The 18,355-nt window shown below is 40.2% G+C and overlaps 1 protein-coding gene across 1 annotated transcript in view; it reads left to right on the forward strand.

The window, feature by feature from the left end:
• iqgap1 (IQ motif containing GTPase activating protein 1) overlaps positions 1 to 18,355 on the forward strand; it is a 78,126-nt gene that overhangs the window by 54,219 nt on the left and 5,552 nt on the right. Inside the window, exons 17-34 of the mRNA XM_051960945.1 lie at positions 24 to 191; positions 1,418 to 1,560; positions 1,647 to 1,817; positions 2,297 to 2,380; positions 2,454 to 2,525; positions 2,881 to 2,950; positions 3,030 to 3,394; positions 4,748 to 4,911; positions 5,005 to 5,229; positions 6,024 to 6,164; positions 6,276 to 6,360; positions 8,453 to 8,685; positions 8,774 to 8,906; positions 10,054 to 10,156; positions 13,238 to 13,373; positions 14,182 to 14,269; positions 15,139 to 15,348; positions 15,438 to 15,604. Coding sequence (XP_051816905.1) covers positions 24 to 191; positions 1,418 to 1,560; positions 1,647 to 1,817; positions 2,297 to 2,380; positions 2,454 to 2,525; positions 2,881 to 2,950; positions 3,030 to 3,394; positions 4,748 to 4,911; positions 5,005 to 5,229; positions 6,024 to 6,164; positions 6,276 to 6,360; positions 8,453 to 8,685; positions 8,774 to 8,906; positions 10,054 to 10,156; positions 13,238 to 13,373; positions 14,182 to 14,269; positions 15,139 to 15,348; positions 15,438 to 15,604 — 2,758 coding nt within the window. The remainder of the gene's footprint in view (positions 1 to 23; positions 192 to 1,417; positions 1,561 to 1,646; positions 1,818 to 2,296; positions 2,381 to 2,453; positions 2,526 to 2,880; positions 2,951 to 3,029; positions 3,395 to 4,747; positions 4,912 to 5,004; positions 5,230 to 6,023; positions 6,165 to 6,275; positions 6,361 to 8,452; positions 8,686 to 8,773; positions 8,907 to 10,053; positions 10,157 to 13,237; positions 13,374 to 14,181; positions 14,270 to 15,138; positions 15,349 to 15,437; positions 15,605 to 18,355) is intronic.

The following is an 18,355-nucleotide window of genomic DNA, read 5'->3' on the forward strand; positions in this document are numbered from 1 at the left end:
GATATTTGTGTTTGTTTCTGCAGTCTCGCAGTCCATCCAGGCTGTAAATGAGGCGGTGGACAGCGGGGATACAGCTCAGACGCTTGCTGCTCTACGTAATCCTGGAGCAGGACTTTATGGTGTCACCTCAGAGTGTGGACAGACCTACCAGGACGACTTGGCCAAGATTAAAGATGAGAAGAAGAAGGAAGGTGAGCAGAAAGTTGAAGATAAATAATGTAGGAAGATGTACTCCACACATGAGATAAACCATGCTTCATCGCTTAATTTGGCCTGTTACATATCGGGAAATGGTGAAAATTGTTAGTCTGTATCTTACAAAATACTAAATATTGAGTTGATCGAGCCAAATTTTCTTGTCTTGCCCAAAGATATTTAGTTTTTTTGTCATAGAGGCAGCAAGACACCAGAAAATATTCAGATTTAATAAGCTACATGAGAGTTTAGACTTTAAGTAAAGCATCTGATATCAAAAGAGACCTGCTTACTAGCAAGCAATTTTGCAAAGTCATAATGTACTGAGATGAAAACTCATCTTCCAAACTGTTAAGGGCTTTAGAGGTGTGATATGCAAGATTTTGATCACAAATGCGGTATTTATATACCAGTAAAAAAAGGTCTGCTATATAAAGATGTAGTGGAGTACTGGGATTTTTAGCAGAGAATGAACTCACACTTCCTCTGTGGGTGTTAAAATTTCTGTTTTTTAGCAGCTAGCCCAGCTGAATGCGCATGATAGTGTATATTTGTGCATGTGAGTCCCTCCCTTTGAAACCGTTGCCCCTCCATGTGCTTATGAACAGACCAGGAGGGACTTTTTACCCATCGCGCTTAAAATGTAAATGTGTAAAGCAAACAAACACTCTACACATTACTGAAAGTACAACAGATAACATCTTTACTGACTTGTAGAATGTACTCACTCTATGAAGACAGAGGACGCACTCCCTAAAATATACAAAAACATGCATTACAGTTGGATGTTAGCGCAATATTAAGACCCAGCAGCTCTGAAAGGTTGCACACAGGACCTTTAATGCCTATCATCCATCCATCCATCCATCCATCCATCCATCCATCCATCCATCCATCCATCCATTCATTATCTAGACACCGCTTAATCCTCATTAGGGTTGCGGGGGAGCCAAAGCCTATCCCAGCTGACTTGGGGCGAAGGCAGCTGACAATTTAGAATCGTTAATAAACTTTAGCATGTCTTTGGCCTGTGGTAGGAAGCCAGAGATCTGGAGAAAACCCATGCATTCACAGGTAGAACATGCAAACTCCACACAGAAGGCCCAGGCTGGGATCCATTAACGACTATCTTTCATTACAGATACTGAAACTCTTGCTACTTCCTCACTCAAGCTGTACTTTCATCCTTCTGACATGCCTTGTCTCGGTGCCGTCTGTTTAGGTGATAATGGCAGCGACTGGGTGAAGCACTGGGTGAAGGGAGGACACAACTACTACTACAACCTGCAGACCAAAGAGGGCACCTGGGTGGAGCCAGAGGGCTTCCTGCAGAACAACACACAGCTCAACAAAGAGGACATCCAGGTAGGATTCTCTCCCAGAGCAACACTGCAGACTCGCAGCTTTTTAGCACCGCCGCATTAAACCGGTTGTTTTATATTCCCTGTCAGGGAGTGGTTTCTGGAGTAACCACAGCCTACAATCGAGAGCAGCTGTGGCTGGCCAACGAGACTCTGATCACCAAGCTCCAAGCTCGTTGCCGTGGCTACTTGGTGAGAAAGGGCCAAAAGGAGCGCATGAATTTCCTGAAATCTCAAGGTCCAGCTGTTACTTGCATACAGGTGAGATAATCACGTTTACACTCATCATCTCAACTGTATACACTACCGTTTAAAAGTTTGGGGTCACCCAGACAATTTCATGTTTTCCACGAGAACTCACACTTTTATTCATGTGCTGACATAATTGTGCAACAGTTTTCTAATCATCAATGAGCCTTTCAACACCATTAGCTAACACAATGTAGCATTAGAACACAGGAGTGATGGTTGCTGGAAATGATCCTCTGTACCCCTATGGAGATATTCCATTAAAAATCAGTCGTTTCCAGCTAGAATATTCATTTAGCACATTAACAATGTCTAGACTGTATTTCTGATTAATTTAACGCTGTCTTCATTTAATAAAAATGCTTTTCTTTCAAAAATGAGGACTTTTCTAGGTGACCCCAAACTTTGTAACGGTAGTGTCCATAAATGGAGACATGAGTCTGATCATAATGATGATATGGAGTCTTACTTATGCGACATTTTTTTCTCAGGCCCACTGGAAAGGCCACAAACAGAGGAAGAAGTTCAAAGACCGTAAGCAGTATCTGAAGGACCACAGTGACGAGGCTGTCAAGGTAACATTGTAATGCGGTTCTTGTGTTATCAGAAATAAAAGTCCAGTCGAGACTAAAAGATTGTCATTCTCAGATCCAGTCGATGGTTCGGATGCATCAAGCTCGTAAGAAGTACAAAGATCGTCTAAAGTACTTTAAGGATCATGTGAGTATTTGTGGCCTAAAACCATGACAGATAAAATTAGCTATAAATTGAATTTTGGACAGTTTCAAGTAAACAAGAGAAGACATTGTGTACGTTTTCTGTCACAAAAATTGTGTTTAAAGTAAACAAATGGCTTGTTACTTAATGAAAGCTTTAAATCATGTTACCTTGACAAGAATTTCCCCTGAAACCAACTACTGACATTTACTTCGGGTCCTGTGGGGTTAGAAAGAGGCTCATTTAACACATTGACTTATGTGAAGTCCTTTCCTGTCTGACTCGCTGTGGATTCCTGTGGTGCTGTTTGTAATGAGGACTGTTGATCAGAGAAGTGATTGTTCTTTTCATTCTGCAGATCAATGATGTGGTGAAGATTCAGGCTTTCATTAGAGCCAACAAGGCCAGAGACGACTACAAGACGCTGAGTAAGTGCGACCTGATGGTGATCAAACAAAATTAATGTGGTTTTAGCAGTTCCATGACGTTTCTCCAATCTCTGTGCAGTCAATGCTGACGATCCTCCGATGGCTGTGGTGAGGAAGTTCGTCCACCTGCTAGACCACAGCGACCAGGACTTCCAGGAGGAGCTGGAGCTGATGCGGCTCCGTGAGGAAGTCGTCACCAACATCCGTTCCAACCAGCAGCTGGAGAACGACCTGAACCTGATGGACATCAAGATCGGGCTGCTGGTGAAGAACAAGATCACCCTGCAGGAGGTGGTGTCCCACAGCAAGAAGCTGACCAAGAAGAACAAGAGCCAGCTGTCCGACATGATGATGATGAACAAGCAGAGGGGAGGCCTGAAGGCTCTCAGCAAGGAGAAGAGGGTCAAACTGGAGGCCTACCAGTACCTGTTTTACCTGTTACAGGTACCACCGCAGTACATCACCGTCCTTTGACTGTTTTGTCTCTGTGTTCGGAGAAATCTAGTCCTATTTCACAGCAGTCCACATTGCGAGAAGGCACTTTACCTGTCGACCATTTAGTGACGTGACTAAAAATCTGTCAAGTCCAATTAAATCTTTTCAGTAGTTGGAGTAACTGACATTTAGCTGTTCAGTCTGTATGTCTCTGATAAGCTCAGCTGTTTCAACTGGGATAAATCTGACATTCAAACACTTTCTTTGACTATTTTCAAACTAATTTTCACATGCTACAGTAACTAAGTGGAGACTGGAGGTAGGGCTGGGCGATAAATCGTATTAATTCGATTAATTCGCCTTTTTAAAACCTGACAATTTGAAAATTTGCCAAATCGTAAAATCGAGCTTAAATATACAACAATACAGATTTTTCTTCTGCCTTTCATGACTTGTGCACTGGCGTTTGCTTCCGTCTCTCCATCTCCTTCCATGAAAACACTTACATCCCCGTCATGGCGGACACAACAGCAGACGAAGAGTTGGTCGCGAGAAAAGGGCCTCATGTTACTTATGATTATATGGAACTAACTGGAGGTTTCTCTGTACACAGCTGCATGAGCCAGTGCATATGAGGCGTTTAGGGAAGATCACTCAATTCTAGCATCTTCTAACAGATTTCATGTGAGGCGTTTAAAGTACATCTATTAATTGTAGCTTAAGAAAACAAACTGGGTTCCATTGTGCCCCTCTAAACTGCATGAGTTTTTGCATGCACATTGGTCTCACTGCACCACCCATCACCACAAGTACATTTTTAACCTGTGGGCAACATTTAAATATGATTAAACACATCCAACCTTATGTTTTTCATATTTAGCATAGAATGTTTGAGAATGTTTGGAGGTTTTGTGGCTGAAACATTAACAATCCCAACTGAAAGATCAGAAAATACTATGTCAAGTGTAGTCTGAAGCAGTGAAGACTCAGAAAGGATCGTAAAAGGAACCACTGCTTTTGATATAACCAGAGAGGAGCTGCCTTTTTCTTACTTTGAATCCCAGATCGTCCTGATGAGAAAGAATTAATCTGCACCTTTGCTCCTTTTTAACAATCATTTATATTTTTTATTAAGAAATTCCCATGATGTATGTTAACTGACTAAAAGGTAAGACTAATAATCCATTTTGTGGGAAACAAATTGAGTCCATCCAATTTGAATGAAAAAGTTAAGCGCACCAGTGCATCCCGTGTATAAACGTAATCGGGAGCCCTGTCTAGATAAAGAGCAAAATCATGAAGCTGAAAATTTGCGGCACTACCTTCTTAATAATATTCAACTATATTTCTTTCTCCTCTTAGACCAACCCCACGTATCTCGCCAAGCTGATCTTCCAGATGCCCCAGAATAAGTCGACCAAGTTCATGGACTCTGTGATCTTCACCCTGTACAACTACGCCTCCAACCAGAGGGAGGAGTATCTGCTTCTCAAGCTCTTCAAAACTGCTCTGCAGGAGGAGATCAAGTGAGAATCTCTGAATCTCAAACAGCAAAATAATTCACACCCACAGTCTAAAGCAGAGGAAGCCTAAATGTTGCCTGTAACGACTCTCTGCAGGTCTAAAGTGGACCAGATGAAGGAGATCGTCACAGGAAACCCCACAGTCATCAAGATGGTGGTGAGTTTCCACAGAGGCGCTCGAGGGCAGAACGCTCTGAGGCAGATCCTGGCGCCGGTTGTCAAGGAGATCATGGACGACAAAACGCTAAACATCAAGACGGACCCGGTGGACATCTACAAGAGCTGGGTGAACCAGATGGAGACGCAGACCGGAGAGGCCAGGTGAGCTGAGGATGGGGTGGTGGAAGAAGGCCAGATTTTTTTGGCGGTCTGGTTTTACATTAAAATTAGACACACTGCAGCAGTAATTCAAAAAAAGACAGAATAACTGATTTTAAGATGATGTTCATTGTCAAGCACCATTTTAATTAGTCTTGATATTTCACAGTTGGATACTTGATCTGTCTTTAAGCTAAAACTGGCGATGGATGGAAGGATGGATGGATAGATGGATAGATAGATACTTATTTTTTTTCATCAGCTTTGCAAAATTGAAGGTATCTTGTAGCTCACACATTATATTTAAGAAAAATTAGGTACATAATGTGCAAAATAACATGAAAATTGTGCTGGTAGAAGAATGAGGTGCAATATCGTACTGGTATTTTATGATTACAAAAAGAAGAGTATTAAAAAGCCTAAAACAGTTCAGAACTAGCAACAAGCATGTAAAAAGGCAATTAGAACAATAGGCAAGAAAACTAGTTTCATGCTTATTGCATATCGCCAGTTATTAGGAAAAAAATTAAATGTCTTATTTAAAGTGACTGAATTTATGATAAAGGACATAATTCACGAAATAAGATTTAACAGCATGGGCTGCCGAGGTGACCATGACCCAGAAGATGCCTCCAAGATCAGTTCTTTTGTCTGATTTGAGAAAATGCCTCCAAATTACAGAACATTTTTCTTGTCAGCATGAAAGTTTTTGCAGTCATTACAGTGCAGCTCCAGTTAAAGAGCTGAAAACGGTGTATTTTATGACCAACGCTGATGGTGTCTTCCTCTGTCAACAGTAAGCTGCCGTATGACGTGACTCCAGAGCAGGCGATGGCTCACGAGGAGGTGAGGACGAGATTGGAAGCCTCTATCAAGAACATGAAGACCATCACTGACAAATTCCTGTCTGCTATAATCGTCTCCGTGGATAAAATTCCGTATGTTCCTCATGCCCTACGCCGCTTTCTGCGTGGATCACATTTTTTGTACAAACTGAAGTGTTTCCTTCCAGCCTAACCTTGCCTGTCTTTGTGTTATTTGTCCTTCAGATACGGGATGAGGTTCATCTCCAAGGTGCTGAAGGACACACTTCATGAGAAGTTCCCTGACTCTACTGAGGATGAGCTGCTGAAGGTTGGAATCTTTAATCTGTGGCTTGACGTTTCTCCTCTGTCCTTCATGTGTCGGTTCACGTAAATCACAACGAATACCATTTAAACACAGATGTGCCGATAATGTCAGCTTGATTTGAAAATATGTGGGTGAGGCCAAACACATGTGGACCTAAACTACAAGTCCAGTGGTGAAAAATGTAACATTGGACTCAGACTACAGGAGTTTTGGGTCAGTTTAACAGCATTTTACCTGTCCTGAAAATCAGTGGAGAAAGCTGGACTGAACTGATGTTTGCTCCAATTTTTTTCGTAATGTGAGAGTTTTATAGATCCAGTGTTAAACCCCTGAGCCCCAAAACCTCCCAGCATGTTTTCTTTTTTTTTTAAATGGCAAAGTTGCACCATTTACCAGAGCCAGAAATGATAAAAAAAGAAAAACATGCTTGTATTTTTATCTTGTGCTTGGTGAAATCATGGGAGATGTGTGGGTTCGATTATGAAAATGAACCAATTAAATCATGACATTTCTTCAAAATTACTTTGTTTGACATGTTTAATTTAAAAATTCTACAAAACAAGCCATTGTAATGTAAAATTTGTGGAAAAAAAAGCTCCTCAGCACAACTTGAAAACCGTGACTGATTTAGTTTTAATCAACACTTGTTGATTTTTGTCAGTTTTGTGTGACAAAAACTCAGGAGACTGTTCAGCTGAGCGGCAGGCAGTATTTACCCAAAGTACAGATTAGACATCGGTGGAAACAAATAAGAGACGGATTGAAATAACACATACTTTATCAATAAAACAAATGCAGCATGGATCAAAAATGGTATACAGAAGATACATTCAGCATAGTGAAACATCTTTGTGAAGCAAATTGAGGTGCAGAATAGGAGGGAAATATGTAGAACCTCCACTTTTCTCATGTGTATTATTCATTTTTTTATGATTTATGATACTATACTATTGAGATACTGCGCTGAACATTTTTTGAGTGCTTCCTACCTCTATGAATGGCTGTGCAGGATTTAGTATTGCAGTGAAAATGAGCCCACAGTGAGGGAAAATGTGACAGAAGCAAATAAACGGACAAAAGCATCTTGGAAGTCAGAATATCACACCTACCAAACTACTTATTATCAAAGCTGTTTGGGGCAGCAAGTTGTTGCACCACAGACTCCATTTTGTTTCCATCTGCTTCCCCATTTCCAGATCTTGTAGTGTGAGAATCTCTGACATAAGAGAGAAGAATATTTCTGACGTGTGTGTGTGTGTGTGTGTGTGTGTGTGTGTGTGTGTGTGTGTGTGTGTGTGTGTGTGTGTGTGTGTGTGTGTGTGTGTGTGTGTGTGTGTGTGTGTGTGTGTGTGTGTGTGTGTGTGTGTGTGTGTGTGTGTGTGTGTGTGATGCAACCCAATTTCAAAATCTGTTAGGATTTTTAAACTCCTGTAGTCTGAGCCCAGCCCGAAAGATTTCTTTGCAGACAATTTGCAATGAATCTTTGGAAATCCAGGGCACACACCACACTGTTTCTCCACAGAGATAAGAAACCTGCATTAACATCACACATCACATCACAGCTTCTTCTTCCTCTCTGGTTCTGCTTTTCCTGCTGGTTACACATTTCTGTCCTGTTTTTTTTTTCTTTCTGCTGCTGCTCTTCTCTTTCCACTTTGCCAACCAGCTGCAGCCTCTCTTTCCGAATCACGGTCGTCCTCCTTCTCTCTGTCTGCTGACATCAAGGTGAGCCTCGCCACTTCTCCTGGCTCTCCTGTTGCTGCTTGAGCTGTTTTCTGACACTTTTAAAAGCTTTTCCTCATTTTGTGGTTGCACTTAACTCCTCATCTCACTCATGATTAATCTGAATGGTCCTAAGAAGAAAAAGCTGAAAAGAAGGTGTAATTTAAGCTATTTTTACAGCAATTACAGTCCTTAAAAATGGAAATTATCCTTGCTTGAGATCCTTTTAACGCAGTCACTAGAGATTTTTGATGCTATTGCTCTACATGTTTCTTATGTTTTTACACAGATAGAGGCTCATAAATGACTGAAGTGATGCCACGTTTTCCAATCAGTTTAAGTCAGTGACAAATATTTGATTTTGACTCTTCAGATTGTGGGGAACCTTTTGTATTACCGCTACATGAACCCGGCCATCGTGGCGCCCGATGCCTTCGACATCATCGAGGTGTCGGCCGGCGGTCAACTGACCACCGAGCAGCGACGAAACCTGGGCTCTGTCGCCAAGATGCTGCAGCACGCCGCCTCCAATAAGATGTTCCTGGGAGACAACGCCCACCTCAACCCCATCAATGAATATCTCAGCGCCTCCTACCAGAAGTTCAGGTCGGATACATTAATAAATATGAAGCACGAGCGTAAAACTTTGAGGTTTAAGGCTCATTTGACTTTATCTGTCCGCTTCCCCTCGCAGGCGCTTTTTCCTGTCAGCGTGTGACGTTCCCTCACTTGAAGATAAGTTCAACGTGGATCAATACTCCGACTTGGTCACAGTCACCAAACCTGTCATCTACATCTCCATCGGAGAGATTATCAACACTCATACAGTGAGTTTAGCTGCTAAATATGCATTCCTGTCAGTTGGTAAATTGTGCACTGTAAGATGTTTTTGTTTCCTTCACTTTGAATCCCAAACGAATACAACTATAAAACAATTGAACAAAAAAGATTGCTACGGGAGTTTTGGGCCAGTTTACCAGTATTTTCCCTGTTCTGACAGGAGAAAGCCCTTCTGAACTGATGTTTGGTCCAGGCTATTTGGCAATGTGAAAGTTTTACAGACCCTGTGTTAAATCTCTGAGTCCTAAAAACATCCCATCATGTTTTCTTTTTTAAATAGTGCCAAAGTTACATCATTTACCAGAGATAGAAACTGTAAAAACAAAAAAATCCATGGATTTTCATCTTGTCCTTACTGAAATCATGGGAGATGTGTGGTTCCATTATGAAAATGAACCAGTTAAATCGTGATATTTCTTCACAATTACTTTATTTAGCACGTCACATTTAAAATTCAACAAAACAAACCATTATAATGCAAAATCTGTGGGGAAAAAACCCTCCTCAGTCCTCTTCGTGACTAATTTAGCTTAAACCAACAGTTGTGTGACAAAAATCCAGAGATTGTTCAGCTGAGCGGCAGGCAGTATTTGCACGAAGTACAGATTAGACAGCGGCGCAAACAAATAAGAGATGGATTGAAAGAACACATTCTTGATCAATAAAATAAATGCAGCATTGCATGGTTGTTCTCCATCAGAGAGATTATCAACACTCATACAGTGAGTTTCAGTGCTAAATATGCATTCCTGTCAGTTAGTAAATTGTGCACTATCAGATGTTTTTTAGTGTTTTTTTCCCCTCCAGTTTGAAAAATGGATAATGATCTCAAAACAAGTACAACTATAAAGCAATGTAACAAAAAATGCTTGAAGAATCTAATAACATGATACAGTGAATGTATTTTTGGCCTTTCTAAAGAGGAATACAAGTATGATGCAAACAGAAAAAAGTAAGACATGAGATGTACAGATATGTAGGAGCTAGTAAGTTAAAATTCATCCTACTCGTTTTCAGACATTATTGTAGGTTTTGCATTTGGTTTGGCTGTGTTTTTGTGTGTTTCTCTTTTTCCTGTGTGATCCTGTAGCATGTTTGACATAAATAAATGACAGTGACTTTCTGTCCCGTTAGCTGCTGCTGGACCACCAGGATGCCATCGCTCCAGAGCACAATGACCCCATCCATGAGCTGCTGGAGGACCTGGGAGAGGTTCCCACCGTGGAGTCCCTCATTGGTGAGTGAAATGCAGGATTTGTTATCAGTGTAGCCGCAGTCAAACTAATAGCAACAACAATATTAGGTTTACAAGAGTAAAACTTGGTCACAGAATCAAAAAATAGAATTAGAATATGACTCATTTTACTCCAGCAAGGTTGAAAAATGTCTTTTCTTTAAAAACAAATTAAAAAGAGCATTTATTAAAGCCAGAAACTGTAAAAACAGAAAGTTTCAACTGTATTCTGCATGTCTCATTCAAAATGAGCTTTTTGTTTCTTTGTTTTCATTTATTTATTTATTTTCCAGTTTTTGTACAATAAATAATCAACGAAGTTCAACTTTCTTTCTTCTCTCTTTTTGGGATTATAACTGTGTCATATTGCACAGAAGACATTTTTGTAGTTCTCTTCACTTCTAGTCATGGTTGTGCTGTTTCCAGTTTCCATAGAGATGCAGGACTTTATATTGCTGTGAAAAATGAGCTTACAGGGAGAAAACATAGAACAGAAGCAAAAAACACTCCAAATATGCTTTAGGTTCAGAGGGTTTATGTACTGATTTAAAGGCCTGTTTGCACTTGTGTGTAAAATAATGAAGATTATTAACTCACAGAAATGTTTCATTTGTACCTCTAGGATTCAGTTGACCTTTTTGCACTGATCCAGGAAAGTATGTGGTCTTTAAAAGGCAGAATGTTATTCAATCTTTATCCCCAACTTGGGCGACAACGGAACAAATGTCCTCATGTAGAGTATGAAATCATTCCCTCCGTTCAGTCATTTCAAAAACTCATCCTGCCTTAAGAAACATTTTGGTTGAGGCTGTGAGGGTTGTATAATGGCAATCATGGTGCCTTTGGTGTGATGTACATTCTGTGTCAGTTGGATTTGTGATTTGCTACAGAGGCAGCTGTATGTCCAAAGCAAATTTCTCCACAGGAACTACTAGACGAGCCCTCAGTAGATGGCAGAACCACGCCCATGAATGAACGGACATACACACATACAAACATACTTACCCAGCCAGCCAGATACCGAAGCGAATGCAGTAACCCCGCTGACGTACACGTCAGGCATGGTTAATAAAGTTAATTGAATAAGTCATCCCCTGGTGACTTTTTAAAAATGATGTGTGTTTATATTTATGTTGACAGAGTCTTTTACATGGAGCTGTTCCTGGCTGTGCTTATATTTCTTACTGCTTCATCCCGTGCAGCAAGTGGTACCAAAAATCCAAAGTTTGTAAATAGTTCTGGACCTGCTGATACACACGTGGACAAAATTGTTGGTACCCCTCAGTTAAAGAAGGAAAAACCCACAATTCTCACTGAAATCACTTGAAACTCACAAAAGTAACAATAAATAAAAATTTATTGAAATTAAATAATCAAAAACAGCCATTACTTTTGAATTGTTGATTAACATAATTATTTAAAAAAACAAACTAATGAAACAGGCCTGGACAAAAATGATGGTACCTCTATAAAAGATTGAAAACTATTTGACCAGAGTGACATGATTAACTCAGGTGTGTCATTTAATTGACATCACAGGTGTTTCCAAACTCATAATCAGTCAGTCTGCCTATTTAAAGGGAGACAAGTAGTCACCCTGCTGTTTGGTGAAAAGGTGTGTACCACACTGAACATGGACAACAGAAAGCGAAGGAGAGAATTGTCCCAGGACATCCGAAAAAAAATTATAGACAAACATCTTAAAGGTAAAGGCTATAAGACCATCTCTAAACAGCTTGAAGTTCCTGTGACAACAGTGGCTCATATTATTCAGAAGTTCAAGACCCACGGGACAGTAGCCAACCTCCCTGGACGTGGCCGCAAGAGGAAAATTGATGACAAATTGAAGAGACGGATCGTTGGAATTGTATCCAAAGAGCCCAGAGCAACCTCCAAAGAAATTAAAGGTGAACTCCAAGGCCAAGGTACATCAGTGTCAGATCGCACCATTCGTCGTCGTTTGAGCCAAAGTGGACTTCATGGGAGACGACCAAGGAGGACACCACTGCTGAAAAAAACTCATAAAAAAGCCAGACTGGAATTTGCAAAAATGCATGTTGACAAGCCACAAAGCTTCTGGGAGAATGTCCTTTGGACAGATGAGACCAAACTGGAGCTTTTTGGTAAGGCACATCAACTCTATGTTCATAGACTCAAAAACCAAGCATACGAAGAAAAGAACACTGTCCCTACGGTGAAACATGGAGGAGGCTCAGTAATGTTTTGGGGCTGCTTTGCTGCATCTGGCACAGGGTGTCTTGAAAGTGTGCAAGGTACGATGAAATCTGAAGACTATCAAGGCATTCTGGAGAGAAATGTGCTGCCTAGTGTCAGAAAGCTTGGTCTCAGTCGCAGGTCATGGGTCTTCCAACAGGACAACGATCCAAAACACACAGCCAAAAACACCCAAGAATGGCTGAGAGAAAAGCGTTGGACTATTCTAAAGTGGCCTTCTATGAGCCCAGATCTGAATCCCATTGAACATATGTGGAAGGAGCTGAAACATGCCATTTGGAGAAGACACCCATCAAACCTGAGACAACTGGAGCTGTTTGCTCATGAGGAGTGGGCCAAAATACCTGTTGACAGCTGCAGAACGCTCATTGACAAATACAGAAATCGTTTAATTGCAGTGATTGCCTCAAAAGGTTGTGCAACAAAATATTAAGTTATGGGTACCATCATTTTTGTCCAGCCCTATTTCATTAGTTTGTTTTTTAAATAATTATGTTAATCAACAATTCAAAAGTGATGGCTGATTTTGATTATTTAATTTTCAATAAATTTTTATTTATTGTTACTTTTGTGAGTTTCAAGTGATTTCAGTGAGAATTGTGGGTTTTTCCTTCTTTAACTGAGGGGTACCAACAATTTTGTCCACGTGTGTATAGGCTCATAAACACACAACATGTCCAAAAGGACTGCATTTATTTAAGTTATTTTAGCTATCATTTCATTGTTTACTAATGCCTTGTGTATTTTAATGTTTTATCAAGCACCTTGTAACTCCAGTTTTAAACGGTACCATAGAAATAAAGCTTAATATTGTTATTATTTCATCTGGCTGCTCTCTTTCACACTCAGGTGAGAATCCTCTTCCTGCCGACGACCCCAACAAAGAGCTGATGGGGAAGACTGAGGTTTCACTCACACTCACCAATAAATTCGACGTGCCTGGTGAGGCCAACGTGGAGATGGATGCCAAGACCCTCCTGCTCAAGTAAGTTCAGACTAGTCGGACTTGTGGCTGACATATTGGAGAAATGTAGTTGTTTCTCGGGCTGTAGTCAACCAAAGGATAAAAACAGGCAGCAGAAGTCATCAGAAACCAGTTGTGTAGATTCAGGGAAAATAAATATCTGGTCCGCAGTGCCCTGAGGAGTCTGAGTGCTTAAATTAATTCTAAATCAACATAAAAAAGTAGTATTTGCAGCACATTAGATCTGTAGTTTATCCTAAAATGGTAACAACGGCAGACCCGCTGCACATATTCATGTGATTACTCAAAATAGAACTTGATCAACTGAGGATTTCAGCACGAGAACTGCTGAGAAATAAAATACAGAGAAGTTAGCTGCTGTTTTTAGATGACCTGTCATGTTGGTTATCACACCTTGATAGACAAACTGCTGTTTGCAAAGTTTACTCTCGATTTTTGATCATTTGTCTGAACAAAAGGCAGACACACCAACGATTTCTATGAAATTGTGTCAGTTTCGTGTGGACTTCGAGTGAATGTTCAATAAATGATGAATAAGTTAGACTCAGCAGGTTTGGTGAGTTCAAATTTGTAAAAACATGGATGTCTTCACAGCTAGTCTGCTTGTTTTGCTGCCCAAAATAATGAATTACTCCTGGAAGGCTGCTGATAAAGCACTATTCTCCTCAAGAAGATAACAACAGAAACTGTCCAACCAATGAGAATCTGGTTGACTGAGAGCATGTCGACCAACAAATCGACCAGCTGACTTGGAGACTGCAGCCCTTTTTGTTCCAGAAATATCTTACATATTTCTCTTTCTTGTCAGCACCAAGAGGCTCATTGTGGACGTGATCCGGTTCCAGCCTGGAGAGACTCTGACTGAGATCCTGGATTCAACAGCGAGTCCAGAGCAGGTCGGACATGAAGGACGACTCTCTGCAGATGCTGTCATTCCTAAAACCGACTGTGTTTATTCACTGAACATTAATAGTTTGAAGTAATAATTACTGTAAACAAAGCAGAACCTCAACAGAAGCTGGCCAGCATCAAACTGTGTCTACACTGCATGTTTTACATGAGTGGAAAACCACCGCAAGACATAATGACACAGAGCAGGAGTTTACATTTCAAACATGTGTAAAGATAAAGGCTAATTTAAATTAGCATGTGATCAAGTGAGAACCAAATTGCACCTCTTTAGCAACTTTTTATTTCTAATAAGAGCTCCTGAGGTTGTGATTCATTTAAAAATGATACTCGACAGTGTTGCTGCTCTATTTGTGTTCCTCATGCAGCATATTTGCAGTAAATGGACTAAGACAATAGGGAGTGTCGTACTGCGTTAAGAAAATAGTGTTGTTTGAACAAAAATACACAATGAGGTGCTCTTCAAGGACAGAAAATAGTAAGTGTCCACCTCATTATTAATGGAGATTCTTGGTGTTGGTTGACATTGTGAAAGAAATCTGAGGCACTTTGGTTTTATTTCTAAGAATCCCACATTGATTCATGGATAAATCAATGTTTTTTGGAATTGACAGGGTGCGAACAACAAATTGAATTACAAAAAACAGTATTTATACACAGAAGTCAAGCAATTTTGACGAAACTTTCCTCTAAAATGTGAAAATGGAAAAAAATATTTTGTCTGTCTTGTGCTACAGCGTTCACAAACAAAACTGTAGCGTTTAATTGTATGGATTTTAAAGATGTTTTTGATTTAATCCAATCTATTTCTTCACAAATGCTGTTGATCTGAAGCCTGAATCTGTGGTGTTTCCAGGAAGCTGAGTACCAGCGGGCCATGCAGAGGAGAGCCATCAGAGACGCTAAGACTCCAGAGAAGATGAAGCAGGTCAAACCGGTGGTGGACGACAGTTTGACCCTGCAGGGCAAGAAGGACAAGATCAAGAGTAACCTGCAGAGGCTGGCGGAGCTGGGGAAGGTTCACCCCGAGAACCGCTACCAGGACCTCATCAACGACATCTCCAAGGTCAAACACGGAGCAAATTATTCCAGCCAGTTAAAGAAACAGCTTCCTCTGGGTTATATTTCAATGTGGCGTCTGTGTGATGGTTACAGGACATCAGAAATCAGAGACGGTATCGACAGCGCAGGAAAGCCGAGCTGGTGAAGCTGCAGCAGACCAACACCGCCCTCAACTCAAAGACCAAATTTTACAACGTGCAGATCGATTCTTACAATCAGTACATCAAGACCTGCATGGACAACTTGGCCAGCAAGGGCAAGTGAGTGACTCCTTCTCTGAAAATATCTCATTCATTACTCTTATTTGTAGTTCAAGGTCATCGACTTCATTCATTTATTCTTTTTGCCCATTTGTGTACCTTTGAAGATGAGAAGTATAGAGGTCTCCTAATCAGAGGTTATTGTTTTGCTTATTGCTATTGAAGACAGCTGCTGCCTGCTTTAACTGAAAAACATTCTGAGGAATCAGGATCTGAATCACCAGACTGGAGTTTCTTCTCCTTTTTTCATGAAGTGTTTGTTAGTCAGACACTAGAAGAGAGTTTTACATAAAGTGGACGAAGTATTTGTTGGGAAAAACGACAGTGTATGCTTCTAATTTAACATTAAAAGCTTGTATTTGCAGCAAATTAAAAAATTTGAATCCGTTATTTTATACTAGGATAGTAACAGACTCAGCAGACCAGATGCACATGTTCTTATAATTGATGATAATATATTTACATCAATTAGTGATCCAGCACAAGAACGACTGAGGAACTGAACATGTATGTGCATGTACTGTTCATTTACATAAATGCCAAACATTTGAATCTGCTAATTGAACTAGTTTGTAATTCTTGACTTTTGAATCTGTCCACTGAGTTCACTTATTCTTCTGGCATCATGAAACGAAACAGCAGTTTATTGTTTTGAAAAATCAGTCCGAGGCGCAATGAGGAAGGACTGATGATTAGCAAACCAGCACCGCTCACAACTCAATTGTCGAGTATTGTCAAGATGTGCAAGAGAACCAAGGAAGAGTATTAATAACATAAGAAAAAGAATTTGATATGACCTATTTTAATATTGCCTGACGTTAGAGTTTGTTTTTATTTCGCTTCACTCATAAAACCAGTAAAACCAGTATGACGAGATGTAAATTTAATCTTTGTCTTTGAATGAGAAGAAAAACAAGAATGACAGCTTATTCATAGCATCAACACAAAACTCTTTTCTTTTGGTTTGCTGTAAAAATCTCTTGCAGATTTCCTCTTGACCACATCATAAACTCCAAGTCCTTCATTCAATAAACAACACAGCTACCTAGAGATAAAAAGCATTTCTCAAAATGAACCTGGAGTTCTAGTTTACAGTCCATAAGTTCATAAAGCAGCATCTTTAGGCTCGAACCTCATTCCTCGGAAATCTATATTTTGACCCTGGTTACCCACATATGCATGTCCCATGACTGAGATCAGCGTTCAACCTGTAGCATCTCGTTTCTGTGAAAACATTTCACCAGCTGGTTATTAACAGATGATTAACATTTAAATAAATGATAACTTGAGCGCTCACAATTGATTTCACTGTCAGGGCGTCCAGTTAAAATGACATTGGGTTCAGGGGAATGTGCCGCCCCACTGATTAGTTCAGGGAAATCCAATCCACTTCCCCTTGGAAATCAGTGAGAGCAGAGACGATGTCAGGCAGAGGATGGAGGCGAAGCGTAACGAGGCGACAATCTGTCTGGAAGCAGGAAAATCTGCCTTCTGTCCTCTGACGCTTATTTTCCAAACATGTTGATAAGAATAAATCTCCTTCATGCTATATTTACAGTTTCTAACCACAAAAAGGCAGAATGATCCATCTTAGAACAAAATAGCAGCTCTGAAGAAGCATTAACCGATCTAGTGCAGGGCTGTCAAACTCATTTTAGTTCAGGGGACACATGCAGCCCAATTTGACCTCAGGTGGGCCAGACCAGTAAAATCACAGCATAATAACCTATAAATAACCACAACTCCAAATGTTTCCCTTTGTTTTAGTGCAGAAAAGTGCATTCTGAAAGATTTCACATTTAGTTTACTGTCTATTGCAAAACATTTTAAACAACCTGAAATTTCTGAATGAAAAATCTGTGCAACTTCAACAATATTAAGCTTGAGTTCATTGTTTACACATTACAACTTACACATCAGTGTCTCTACAAAGGCACGAAACATTCAGTCACCGGTATCTGGAACTGAATGATACAGTACTTCACTTTATGATCAAAACAACTAGTCAGGATCTAGAAATTCCTTTAAATTTACATTCATTTCCACATCAGTATTAGCCTAGCTGCGCTAGACCCAGCTCTTAAGACACAAGGGTCTAGGACCGCTCGACAGGGAGGGAGGCGGGCTTAAAGGTTGTCTTTCAAATCACTCTGCAGCAATTGGGTAGGTATACAACCAATCAGCGCAACGAATAGGCTGACGGAGTTCCTAGAGCGCCGGCGGATTGTGGCTAAGTCCCATTAGCTTCCCAACCAGCGGAGCCAACTGGTATATTAAGGATTTGCCATATCCCGTCGGCATAAGTCCAAATACGTCTTTCTTCTCAATGAAACACTTCAGTGCCGTCCTTTGTTTATCTTTCAAGTTGAATTTTAGCTTCAAATCTTTAAGGGCTGTGGCCAAAGCCGAGTCGAAAGATACACACGTGGACAAAATTGTTGGTACCCCTCAGTTAAAGAAGGAAAAACCCACAATTCTCACTGAAATCACTTGAAACTCACAAAAGTAACAATAAATAAAAATTTATTGAAAATTAAATAATCAAAAACAGCCATTACTTTTGAATTGTTGATTAACATAATTATTTAAAAAAACAAACTAATGAAACAGGCCTGGACAAAAATGATGGTACCTCTATAAAAGATTGAAAACTATTTGACCAGAGTGACATGATTAACTCAGGTGTGTCATTTAATTGACATCACAGGTGTTTCCAAACTCATAATCAGTCAGTCTGCCTATTTAAAGGGA

This window comes from Acanthochromis polyacanthus, chromosome 2 (assembly GCF_021347895.1).
Source record: "Acanthochromis polyacanthus isolate Apoly-LR-REF ecotype Palm Island chromosome 2, KAUST_Apoly_ChrSc, whole genome shotgun sequence".
NCBI classification, from domain to species: domain Eukaryota; kingdom Metazoa; phylum Chordata; class Actinopteri; family Pomacentridae; genus Acanthochromis; species Acanthochromis polyacanthus.